This window comes from Penaeus vannamei, chromosome 26 (genome assembly GCF_042767895.1).
Source record: "Penaeus vannamei isolate JL-2024 chromosome 26, ASM4276789v1, whole genome shotgun sequence".
NCBI classification, from domain to species: Eukaryota; Metazoa; Arthropoda; class Malacostraca; order Decapoda; family Penaeidae; genus Penaeus; species Penaeus vannamei.
Genome location: NC_091574.1, coordinates 20,219,916 through 20,232,236, shown reverse-complemented (window position 1 = coordinate 20,232,236; position 12,321 = coordinate 20,219,916). Strand labels below are relative to the sequence as shown.

The window sequence follows — 12,321 nt, the reverse complement described above, 5'->3', positions numbered from 1 at the left end:
AAAAGGAAGTTGATATTCAAACTTTTGAAGAAAACATCTTTTGACTTTTTTGCCTATGAAACCTTTTTTTTTGAGCAAGAACAGGGCATATAAATTTCATTCACTTTATTATTTTACAAAGGCCTATAAACTATGATTTATTTAGCATGTCGAATGGCTTAAATGACAGCTCAGTCGGATGTAAGTTATCATTAATATCTGATATCAGTCTGCCCGTATCTGTGACATTTTATCAGTTACCTGATACCAGTCTCTTTAAAGTGGTCATTTCATTTCAGTCAACTTATATCAGTCATCTCTCATCTGTCAACTTATATATGTCAACTAGATTATCTTACTTCAGTCACCGTGTATCAGTCACCTTATATCATTCAACTTATACAAGTCATCTTACATGTCAGTTTATAAAAGTCACCTTATTTACCTACTGTTATCAGTCAGCTTTTATCAGTCAATGCTATTAGTTAACTTAAATCAGTCATCTCAGTTCAGTAGATTCATATCAGTCAATGCATATTAGTTCATTTAAATCAGTCAACATCCATCAGTCACTTAATATCACTCAATTTATAGCAAAATGTCAATAATTTCCCGCTCGCTGGTCTGACGCGTTTTCATGACAGTCATGCGAAAGTTACTTGACATCAGTGAAAATCATAATGAATAAGAAACTGCTTGGCCGTTGTGCGAATCGAAGGCTTTGCCGAACGAATTGTAGTTCATGTTTATCTGTCTGTATTTGTTTGTTTACTTGTTTATTTCGTTCTATCGTCACTTCTTGCTTCCTTTCGTTTTTTTGTCGTTCATATTTATATATATATATACATTTTTCTTTTCTTTTTCTTTTTATATATGTTATGTCTACCTCTCTTACTTTCTTTTCCTTGCACACACAAAATACACACACACACATATATGTGTGTGTGTGTAAATATGCGCGCTCACGCGTGCGTAAGTGAATGCGTTTGTGCGTGCGTGCGTGCGTGCGTGTGTGTGTGTGTGTGTGTGTGTGTGTGTGTGTGTGTGTGTGTGTGTGTGTGTGTGTGTGTGTGTGTGTGTGTGCAAAGAGAGAGAGAGAGATTTGTGTTTATGTGTTCATCTATCCACCTACCGTTTCCATCTACCTCTACCTCCCTTCTCTCTCCCCCCCCCCCCTCATTCAAGTCATCCAATCACATTTACAAAGTCACGAAGCCAATTTTCCACAAGTCGTCAGTCACTGCGCGAGCGACTGTCACCCAAGTGTTTGTTATCTGTTTCCTGACCCCTTTTCGGACAAACTTTTCCCTCTTCATTCTCTTTGTCAAAGTTTTTGTTTGTTATCCCCTTCCTGTGCGAATTCTTGCGCGAGTGTTGTGTGCGAGTTGCGTTTCGCCTTTTCGGTGGGAGGCGGATGGGTTTCATTTTTTTTTTTTTTTTTTTTTTTTTGGGGGGGGGGGGATTTCCGAATTTTAAAATCACTGATTTTGGGATTCCTAAATATTTTTATTGCTGATTTTGGATTTTCATATCTTTTGAATTGCCGATTTCTGTATTTTAGAATAGTTAAATTGCTGAATTTTATATATCATTTTAAATTTGCTTATCTCTTACTTTTTCAATCTTAAATTTGATGATTTCAAAATTTCTGAATTGTAAAATTGTTTATTTCTAAATTTCGGAAGTTTAATAATATAGAGTTTTACATTTTGGAATTGCTGACTTCCATATATTTACTTGATATCAAAATAACTGATTTTTGTATAATGAAATACGCAGCGTGCACATTGCGTGTAATTATTATGTAATTATATAATTGTGTGTGAGAGTTCGTGTGCGTTTCTGAGTGAGTACGAGTGTACATGTACGTTTTTCTTTATATCTTATCACTTCTCCTTCTCCTTCCTCTCGTCTCCTCTCTCTCTTTCCCTCTTCCTTTATTCCCCTTTCTCTTATCTTCCTTCCTCTCTTTACCTCTTTCCCTCTCTCTCTCTCTATCTATCTATCTATCTATCTCTGGCTCTCTCTCTCTGTCTATCTCTCTCTCTCTCTCCTCTCTTTATCCCCTTCCTCTCCTCCTCCTCTCTTTTATATCTTCCTCTCCTCTCCTTTCTCCTCCCCCCCATCCCTTCCCTTTCTCCTCTCCTCTCCTTTCTCCCCTCCCCCCTTCCCTTTCTCCCCCTACCCCTTCCCTTTCTCCCCCTCCCCTTCCCTTTCCTTCCTCCCCCTCACCCCTTCCCTTCCTTTCTCCCCCCCACCCCTTTCCTCCCCCTCACCCCCTCCCCTTCCCTTCCCTTCCTCCCCCTCACCCCACCCCTTTCTCCCCCACCTTACCCCTTCCCTTTCTCCCCCTCACCCCACCCCTTTCTCCCCCACCCTACCCCTTCCCTCCCTCACCCCTTCCCTTTCTCCCCCCTCCCCTCACCCCTTCCCTTTCTCCCTCCCCCTCTCCCTCACCCCTTCCCTTTCTCCCTCCCCCTCACCCCTTCCCTTTCTCCCTCCCCCTTCCCTTCCCTTCCCTTCCTCCCCCTCACCCCTTCCCTTTCCCCCTCACCCCTTCACCCCTTCCCTTTCTCCCTCCCCCTCTCCCTCACCCATACATCCGCCCGCACCCTAAACCAAACACGCCAACGACAGCAAAATACCCTGAGAGTGAAACGACAGCGCGACGCACTCTTCTCTCGCCGATAAAGTTTATACGAGAGGCGGAATAGAGTGAGATAGGGATCGGCCTCGAGTTCACAAGTTTATCCGCTGCAGAGAGTGAAGGGACGTCTTATCGCTGTCAGGATAAGGGGGCAGGTTATTATTAGCGTTGTTGCTGGTGTTGTTGTTGGTTGTCTTTATTGTTGTTGTTGTTATTGTTATTATTCTCTTTTTCTGTTGTCGTTGTTGTTGTTATCTTTATTGTTGTTGTTGTTGTTGTTATTGTTATTATTATTTATTGTTGTTGTTATTATTATCATTATTGTTATTATTATTATTCCCTTTTTCTTTTATTGTTGTTGTTGTTATCTTTATTATTACTATTATTATTATTATTGTTATTATGATTATTATTACTGTTATTATGATTATTATTACTGTTATTATTATTATTATTATTATATTCATTATTATTACTATTTTGATGATGATTATTACTACTGCTACTACTACTATTATTATTATTATTATTACTATTTTGATGATGATTATTACTACTGCTACTACTACTATTATTATTATTATTATTATTATTATTATTATTATTATTATTATTATTATTATTATTATTATTATCATTCCCTCTTCTTGCTGTTGTTTTGTTATTCTTTAAATACCATGGATGTTTGAATAAAAAAAAGTGATAAAGAAAGTAAAAATGAGGATTGAATTGACGATTGTGAGAGGTAATACTGATGGTGAAAAAGATCATTATTTTTCATGGAGGCAATGGTAATTAGGAGGGGAATTATGTTTATTATGAAGGTAATGCTGCTGCTGATGATGAGGGAGATAATGATAATGAGGCAGAAAATTATGTTAATCATGATGGTCATAATGATTATGATATTAATGGTAATGGTATTTATTATGGTAATATTTTATGTGGTAATTGCATTTCATGATGATTATCATAATATCCGTAATATTAATGTGATATTAATTCTAATGATAAAGAGTTAGGTTAATGATAGTAATAATGATAACTTTAATTGCGGATGATGTTGAAAAATGTTGATGATGGTGATAATTATTTTAATAACGGCAATAAGAATGAGAATAATGAAAATGATAATAAAAGTAATAATGATACCAGGATGAATAGAAAAAATAAAATAATGATAACAGTAATAATGAATTTTTCAAATTACTTGCCCTTCTCACTTTCCCTTTTCTTCATTTTCTTCAATTTTCTTTTTCCTTTTCACCCTTCTTCTTTTCCATCGTTCTTGTTTGTCTTCATATTTTATCTTCTTTCTGTTCTTCATATTCTTCTTTTCTCCCGTTTTTCTTCATCTTTCCACTTCCTCTTTATTTTTTTCTTCTACTCCTTCCTCTTCAACCATTTTATCACTTGTCTATTTTGATTTATTTCCTTCTTCCTTTCCTCCATCTTCGTTTCTTCAATCTTCTTTTACTCCATTTTTTCTTTTCCTCCATCTTCATCTTTTACTGTATTATCTTCTTTTTTTCCTTCTTCTTTTACCTTCATATTCTTCTTCTTCTTTTACCTTCATATTCTTCTTCTTCTTCTTCTTCTTCTCCTCCTCCTCCTCCTCCTCCTCCTCCTCCTCCTCCTCCTCCTACTCTTATCTTCTTCCTCTTTTACCCTCTTCTTCCTTTTTCTCAAGCTGTTTCTCAAGTTTTATTCTCTTCCCTCATTCTTTCTTTCGCCAGGAGGTGGTGACAGAGTGGCTTATTTCTGCTGTCCAAGTTTGCCTCTTTTTTCTGCTTTTTTCTCTTTTTTGTTGTATGTTTTCTTTTTATTCTTGTTTTTTTCCTTGTCTCCTTATTTTTCTTTTTTCGTTTTTTCTATTTTTTTTCTTTTTTTCAATCCTCTATTCTTTTATTTCTCCCTTTTTCTACTGTATTATTCCTCCTCCCTATCCCTCATCTTCATTCTTTTCCTCCTCATTTTTTCTCCCTTCCTCTTTATTCCTCTTTTTTATTTCTTTTCCTTCCCTTTCTTCTCTCTTCATACTATTTTTTTCCTATTCCTCTTCTTCTTCCTCTTCCTACTATTCTCCCCCTATTCTCCATCCCACTTCTTTCCTCCCCTTTCCTCTCCCTTCTTACTCTCCTCCTGCTCCTCCTCCCTTTTCCTCTTCTTGTTTCCTCCTACTACTATTCTCCCTCCTCCCCATCTCTCTTTTTTCTCTTCTCTGTTTTTCTCCCTTATTTTCTTTCCTCATTCTTCCTTTTCCTCTTCTTCTTGTTTCCTCTTCCTACTATTATTCTCCCTTCTCCCTATCCCTCTTCTTTCTTTTCTTCTGATTATTATTCTCCCCTCCTCCCTATTCCTCTTCTTTCTCTTCTTCCTTTTCTCCTCCCTTTTTATCATTCTCCCCCTCCTCCCTATCCCTCTTCTTTCTCTTCTTCTCCCTTTCCCCTCTCTTCTTACTATTCTCCCCCTCCTCTCTATTCTTTTTCTTTCTCTTTTTCTCCCCCCCCCCCTTCTTATCATTCTCCCTATTCCTCTTCTTTCTCTTCTTCTCCCTTTTCCCCTCCATTTTTATCATTCTCCCCCTCCTCCTCACAAGACCATCAAGAAACGTTTAAGACCAATATAAACGTTTCGTGTGGAGGCTGTCCGTCTCGATAGCCAAGAATAAAACGTTTTTTTGTATCGTCCTTGCAAGATGTACGGCCATTTGCCTGTCATCCGAAGCGAAGGAAAAAAAAAGGAGAAAGATAAATAAAGAGGAGAGAATAAGAGAAAATAGGGGGTGGGATTAGGGTATGAGGGAAGGTAGTATGAAGAAGAATGTTTAAAGGTAGATAGAGAGGAGGGAATGAGAGAAAATGGGGGAGGGGAGGATTGGGATATAAGGGGATGGATAAAGGAATAGAAAGAGTGAGAGAATGTAGTATGAAGATGAGTGTTAAAGATAAATAAAGAGGGGGGAATGGGAGAAAATGGAAGGGTAGAGGACTGAGATGCAAGTGGATGAATATAGACATAAAGAGAGGGAGAGAATGTAGTATGAAGAAGGGTGTTTTGAAGGTAACTGGTAATTCAAGTGGAGGGGGGGGGGGGGTTGTGTAAGCAAGAATGTTGATTTTGTTGTTGTTGTTGTGGTTGTTTTTTAGTGATGACGATGAATAATGATGATTATGATGATGATGATGATGGTGATAATATGATTATGTAGATGATGATATTATTGAATAATGATGGTTATGACGAGGATGACGGTGATGATATAATCATAATGTAGATGATGATATTATTACCATGACGATGATGAGGGTGACGATAATGATTATGATAATGATGACGATTATGGTGAGGATGATAATGAAGAGGAGGAGGACAATTTTTTTGTTGTCTTTGTCTATTTGTCATTGTTATGGATGTTGTTGCATTTTCTTTATCACTGTGTATTTGATAGGCATGTACGCAATTTATATTTTCAAAATGTGGATAGATAACGACAGGAAAAAACAGTTTAGGAAATAGAAAATAAAGAATGGAAACTCGAGACAGGGCAAGACAAATCCAAAAAAAGAAACTATTTTTAGAAGCTAATGAGATAAACAAGCTTTTTTCTTTCTTTCTTTCTTTCTTTCTTTCTTTCTTTTTGAACAATCTGATCGACGCTCCCTTCTTTCGAAAATAGGGGGAGGGGGAGGGGAAGAGGAGAGGGAGGAGTGGAGTTGGAAGGGAGGCGTCGGAAGGGAAAGGGGAGGGGGAGGGGGAGGTACAGATAAAAGGGTAGGGGAGGGAGAGAGTGGGGAGGCTTGAGAAGGGGGGAGGGGAGAGAGGGAGGGTAAGGGAACTCAGGGGGGAGGGGAGGGTAAGGGGAATCAGGGGGGAGGGGAGAATAAGGGGAATCAGGGGGGAGGGGAGGGTAAGGGGAATCAGGGAGAAGAGGGAGAGGATTAGAGTTAGAGGTATGAGGGGGGGAGGGGAAGGGCAAAGGAAATCAAGAGGTGGAGAAGGAAAAAGGGGGGGCGGGTGGAGTAAAAGGGGGAGGATGGGGAAGAGGGGAGGGTGGGAGGGGGGGAAGGATGGGGAAGAGGGGAGGGAAGGATGGGGAAGAGGGGAGGGAGGGAGGGGGGAAGGATGGGGAAGAGGGGAGGAGGGGATGAGCGTTCTTGCCTCGCCGAAGAAATCTCCTTGACCTTTCACCTTCGATCTATGACCTTTTCTGGCCTCTGATTGATCTGGCTGTGCTTGCTCGGCGCTCGCTTGCTTGTGTCCGCCAGCGCCTGCGTGTGTGTGGGTAGGGGGAGGGGGGAGGGGGGGCTTGTGACCGCTGTTAATTGACCTTTCGTGACCTTTCGTAAGTGACCTGACCTTCCCTTGGCATAGGATTTTTTTCTTCTTGAAACTGGGCCGTGTGAGAATCCGATATTTTTTTTCTAATTCCTTCCAACATGCCGCTCTTTTTATTTATTAATCTGTCTATACGTCTCTCTCTCTCTCTCTCTCTCTCTCTCTCTCTCTCTCTCTCTCTCTCTCTCTCTCTCTCTCTCACTCTCTCTCACTCTCTCTCACTCTCTCTCTCTCTCACTCTCTCTCACTCTCTCTCTCCCCTGCCGTTTCGATTGAATTCTATCTCCTCTTCAGGCAGGAACAACAGGCGTTTCTGTTACTGTTGTTGTTTTCTGTTGTTACCTTACGTCACAAACTCTCTTACTGTTAAGGGGAAAGATTGGAATTTCGGAAAAATTCAGGTGAATTCATTATCTTGTTTTAGCGTTACAGATGTCATGACAGATCTTGTGGTAGTAGTAATGATGGTGATAGTAATTTTTTTAGTAGTAGCAATGATTATGATAATGAGAATGAGAATGAGAATGATAAACGTAAGGGTAATGATGATAATAATAAATATAATAATGATAATAATGATAATAATAATAATGATAATAATAATAATAATAATAATGATAATAATTGTAATAATAATAATAATGATGATGATGATGGTAATAATAATGATCTTTATTAATGTTATTCATGATATAATGATAATTATTATTTTTATTGTCAATACTATAATTGATATTATTAGTGGTAATAGTAGTAATAATAGTAGCGATAATTATTATTACTAATGTTATTCTTATTATCATTATCATTATTATTAGTAGTAGTAGGACTTGATATTATTATTATTATTCCCATTATCATTAATTGCTATCATCATTATTATATTTTTATTACTGCGCTAGTGAATATGACCGAAATGTTCATACTTTACGACAAGAAACTCAATAATGAATATTTATGACAATTCCATTTTTTTCTTTTCTTTTTTTGTGATTGTCACCGAGATCGATATAAAAGCCATATTGGAGGGAATAACTCAATGTATTATTATCATACTCGAATTTACATTGATTTTCTTCTATTTGGTGAATATTGAATTCATGGTGTTTGTGTGTGCGTGTGTTTGTTTAAATGTACGTTGGTGTGTGTTTAAATGGATGTTTGTATGTCTTTAAATGTATGTTTGTGTGTGTTTAAATTTGTTTGTGTGCGCTTAAATGTATGTTTGTGTTTAAATGTATGTTTGTGTGTGTTTAAATGTATGTTTGTGTGTGTTTAAATGTATGTATGTGTGTGTTTATATGTATGTTTTCGTGCTTGTATCTGTTTAAATGTATGGTTGTGTGTGAATTGGGGTTTGTGTTTTGAATTGTTTAGATGTGTGTGCCTAAATGTGTGTTGATGTGTGTATGTGTTTTTATGCGGGTGTTTTTGCGTGTGTGTTTACATTTGTTTGGATATGCGTGTATGAGTGTGGATGTTTGTGAGTATTGGCGTGCATTTCTTTTGTTTGTTTATGTGCGGCCGTGTATAAGGGTTAGTTTTCTTTGTCATTCTCAGTCGACGTGGATCTGCGATATTCCCTCGCTGGTTTGTCTATTTTAAGGAACACTATCAACCGATCTCCAACTTCTCCACCCCCCTCCCCCCTCCCCCCCTCCCCGCCGGGTTAAAAAGCTCAATATCTTACACTCCTCCCCTTTCCCTTCCCCCCTTTCCCTCTCCCCCTTTCGCCCTCCCCCTTTCGCCTCCTACCTTTCCCCTCTTCCTTTTCACTCCCCTTTTCACTCCCTTTCCCCTCCCATTTCCCCTCCCCCTTTTTTCAGCTCCCCCGCCTCTCCTCTCCCAGGTAGAAAATAATAATTTTCTTTTATCCCCTGATCCTTTCGCCACTCCCCCCCCCTCCCGCAAAAATATCAACAATCTCCTCCCCCTCCCCTCTTCCCTCAATAAAAATCCCTCAACATCCCCCTCCTCCCCATCCCCCCTACCCCTCCATCCTATTCCTTCTTAGGTAAAAAGATTATAAGTTTTTCCTAGGATACCTTACTTCTTCCCCTCCCCCTCCCCACTGTGCCTTGCCTTCTCCGTCTCCTCCCCCCTCCTCTTCTCTTTGCCATTCTTCCCCTTCCTCTTTGTGCCTTGCCTTCTCTGCTTCCCCTCTCCCCTGTCTGCTTACCCCTTTCCAAACCCTCTCCTCTCCCCCTCTCTTAAGTGTCCGTCCGTCCCCCTACCCCCTCTCCTCTCTCTCTTATCTCCTCAAACCCCTTCTTCCCCTTCCCCAAGACCCCCTCTCCTCTCTCTCAACCTTCCCCTCCCCAACCCCCATCCTCCTAGCCCTTCCCCATCCCCTAATCCCCCCTCCCCACTCACCCCCTCCCCCGGCTTAACAACCCCCTCTCAGAATTCCGTCCACACTGCGCGTTACAGCCCATAGCCGGCTCTTTTACGCGCGTTCTCGTAAGCGGCGGCTGCATCCGGGGCTCGTTCGTGTAAAGGTCCCGGATCCCAGAATGACGTCATCTCGCATTCGAGTCAGCCCAGGCGAAGAAATTATTTTCTTGTGGGTTTTATTTTTTTCCTTTCCGAGAAGAGCGTGGTTGGTGTTCGCAAGGCTGACGTGGTGCTTGGTGTCAGCGGGAGGACTGTCAGCACTGCAGATGCGGTCCTGTGATGTCTCGTGTTGGCCGCCATTGTGGTTCGGGGACGCTTAATGTGTTTCCTCTGCCTGCTGTTTTATTCGACCTTGCTTTTGGTTTTCTTTGTCCTTTTCTTCGCCTTTCTTTGTGGCTTTCTTTATTTGATTTTATACCAGTTTTCTTTGGGTTTATTCTGTCATATATCTTTCTTTTTTTTCTCTCTCTCTTTTCTCTCTGTTTTTCTCTCTTTTATCGTTTTGTGTTTCTTTTTCCATTTGTTTTTGTTTCGCCTTTTTTCTTGTGTGCCTTTGCGTTGTCATATTTTTATGATGTTATTTTGTTTATGCAATGTGGCTGTGTGCGTGAATTTTTACGTTTTTTGTTATTCTCTTCTTTCGTAACATTAGAGTGGATAAGGCTGTAAACTGCCCGGATATATGGACGTACACAGACATGTACATGCTAACATTCATACACAATAACATGCACACGTACGCATACACACACGCGCATATAGATAGATAGATAGACAGATAGATGTGTGTGTGTGTGTGTACGTATATGTCTGCGTGTGTGTACAGACAGACCTATCTGGACAAACAGACAGATGGATAGGTGGAGAACAATGAACATATGATTTATATAATTTATCCATTTTACACCTTTTCACACAGAAGGGAAAAAATAATAATGCTGATAAAAAAAAAGATAATCTTTACAAAAAAACACAGAAGGCAAAGCTCAAAACACTCTTAAGATTCAGAAAAGAAAAAAAGACAACAAGACCTTTTTCGCACACGTAAAAGTTTCTGCTTGAATTGTAGGACGGCGAGCGCGCGTATGGGAGTTCCAATAATTTGAAACGCGAGGGATTCAAATTATTTGGCGGGAATTTCAGTTATCGGGCGGGGGAAATTCCAATTATTCGCCGGGAAATTGAACCATCGAATTTCAAGAAGCGGTTTAAATTTATTGCATATCGGATTGTGTCTTTTTTGTTATTGTTTTTGTTCTTGTTTTTTGTTTCGTTGTTTTTTTCATTGGTATTTCGGCGGCTCTTTGGAAATATTATTTGTTGTATAATTTATGACTTTCATTTATCGTTTCCCGTTATTGTTATTGTTATTGATGCGAAAGTTGTCGTGTGTCGTTATTATTGTTTTTAATATTTGTTGATATTTAGTTTTAATTGTTATTGTTTTTGCTTTTGTTGTCTCTACTAATTGTGGCTTTGGTGGTGTTGCTGTTATCGTCATTAGATAGATGAATGATAGATAGATAGATTGATAGATAAATGAAGATAGAATAGATAGATAATAAATAAATGAAGATAGAATAGATAGATAATAGATAAATGATTGATAGATAGATAGATAAAAGAAGATAGAATATATAGCCAAGCAAGCACAACAAAGGAAAATGGAATGAATGAAGGAAGGAGAGGGAGGAGGAAAATGAGGAAAGAGGAGATAAATAGATTAACTGAAAAAAATGATAGACAAACGAAAGAGGAAAGAAGAGAAAGGGAAGGTAGGAAGAAAGAAAAGTTTGATGGGGAAGGAAAGAGAGAGAGAGAGAGAGAGAGAGAGAGAGAGAGAGAGAGAGAGAGAGAGAGAGAAAGAAAGGAGGAGACCGGGGGCGAATAAAAGGGTGAGAGAGAAAGAAAAACATGCGAGGAAGAAGTAGAAACATGGGGGATAAAGGGAAGAAGGGCAGGGTCCGGGGGGAGGAGGGGCAGAACGGAAGAAAATAGAAGGATCCTCAGCTGAGTGATTTAGGATAATGCAATTTCTCGAAACCAATTTCAGCATGAGAGACTGTGTCCTCCCCCCCCCCTCCCTTCCCTCCCCTCCCTCCCCTCCCTCCGGCCCTCTCCCTCCTCTCGTCATCCCACATCCCCTTTTCCTCGAACTTCCTTCTCCCCTCTTTCTCTTCCCCTCCATTTCTCCTCTCTTCCCATCTCCTTCCCATAGATATCCCCTCATCCTCATGAATTTTCCCCTTTCCCCCCCTTCTTCCCTCTTCCCTTACACCTTCCCCTTCCTCCTTTTCTCCTTCCCTTAAACTTCCCCCATCTCCCTACCTCTAAACTTCTCCCTTCTCCCTCCCCCTGACCTCCTCCCCTTCTCCTAAACTTCTCCCATCTCCCTGACCTTCTCCCTCCCCCTCCCCCTCTCCTTCTTCTTCGTTCTTCCTGGAAATGAGTGAGTGAGGGCCGGTTTAATCAGAATCCCATTTTCTTTGACTGAGATTAAGATGAGGGTAATCATAGAAAATGGGAGTTAAGAATTTTTTTGCAAACTATGATGAAGAGGATATTTATGATGGTTATGATGGAGGAGGGAGAGGGGGAGAGAGAGAGAGAGAGAGAGAGAGAGAGAGAGAGAGAGAGAGAGAGAGAGAGAGAGAGAGAGAGAGAGAGTAAGAGAAAGAGAGAGAGAGAAACGAAGAGACAGCAGACAGACATACAAACGGAGGAAAGGGAAAGAGATAGAAATAAAAAGAGAGGGAAAGAGGAGGAAGGGGAGAAAGAAGAAGAAAAGAGCCGTTAAAGGCCCTTCTTGAATCGGCCCCGAGATTGTCTTCAACAAGCTCGTCCTTAATGAGTCCCTATTCTTGACGAGAGAGAGGGGGGAGGGAGGGATGGAGGGAGAGAGAAAGAGAGAGGTGGAGAGAGAGATGAAGAGAGACAGCGGAAATGGGGGAGAAAGGGAGAGG

General features: G+C 40.2%; 1 protein-coding gene across 1 annotated transcript in view; it reads left to right on the top strand.

Moving 5' to 3' along the window:
• Positions 1 to 146: 146 nt before the first annotated feature.
• Positions 147 to 12,321, top strand: part of LOC113818889 (alpha-catulin) — a gene marked incomplete at its 3' end in the record, with an annotated part of 68,905 nt that continues 56,730 nt past the window's right edge. Inside the window, 1 exon segment of the mRNA XM_070139794.1 lies at positions 147 to 180. Coding sequence (XP_069995895.1) covers positions 147 to 180 — 34 coding nt within the window.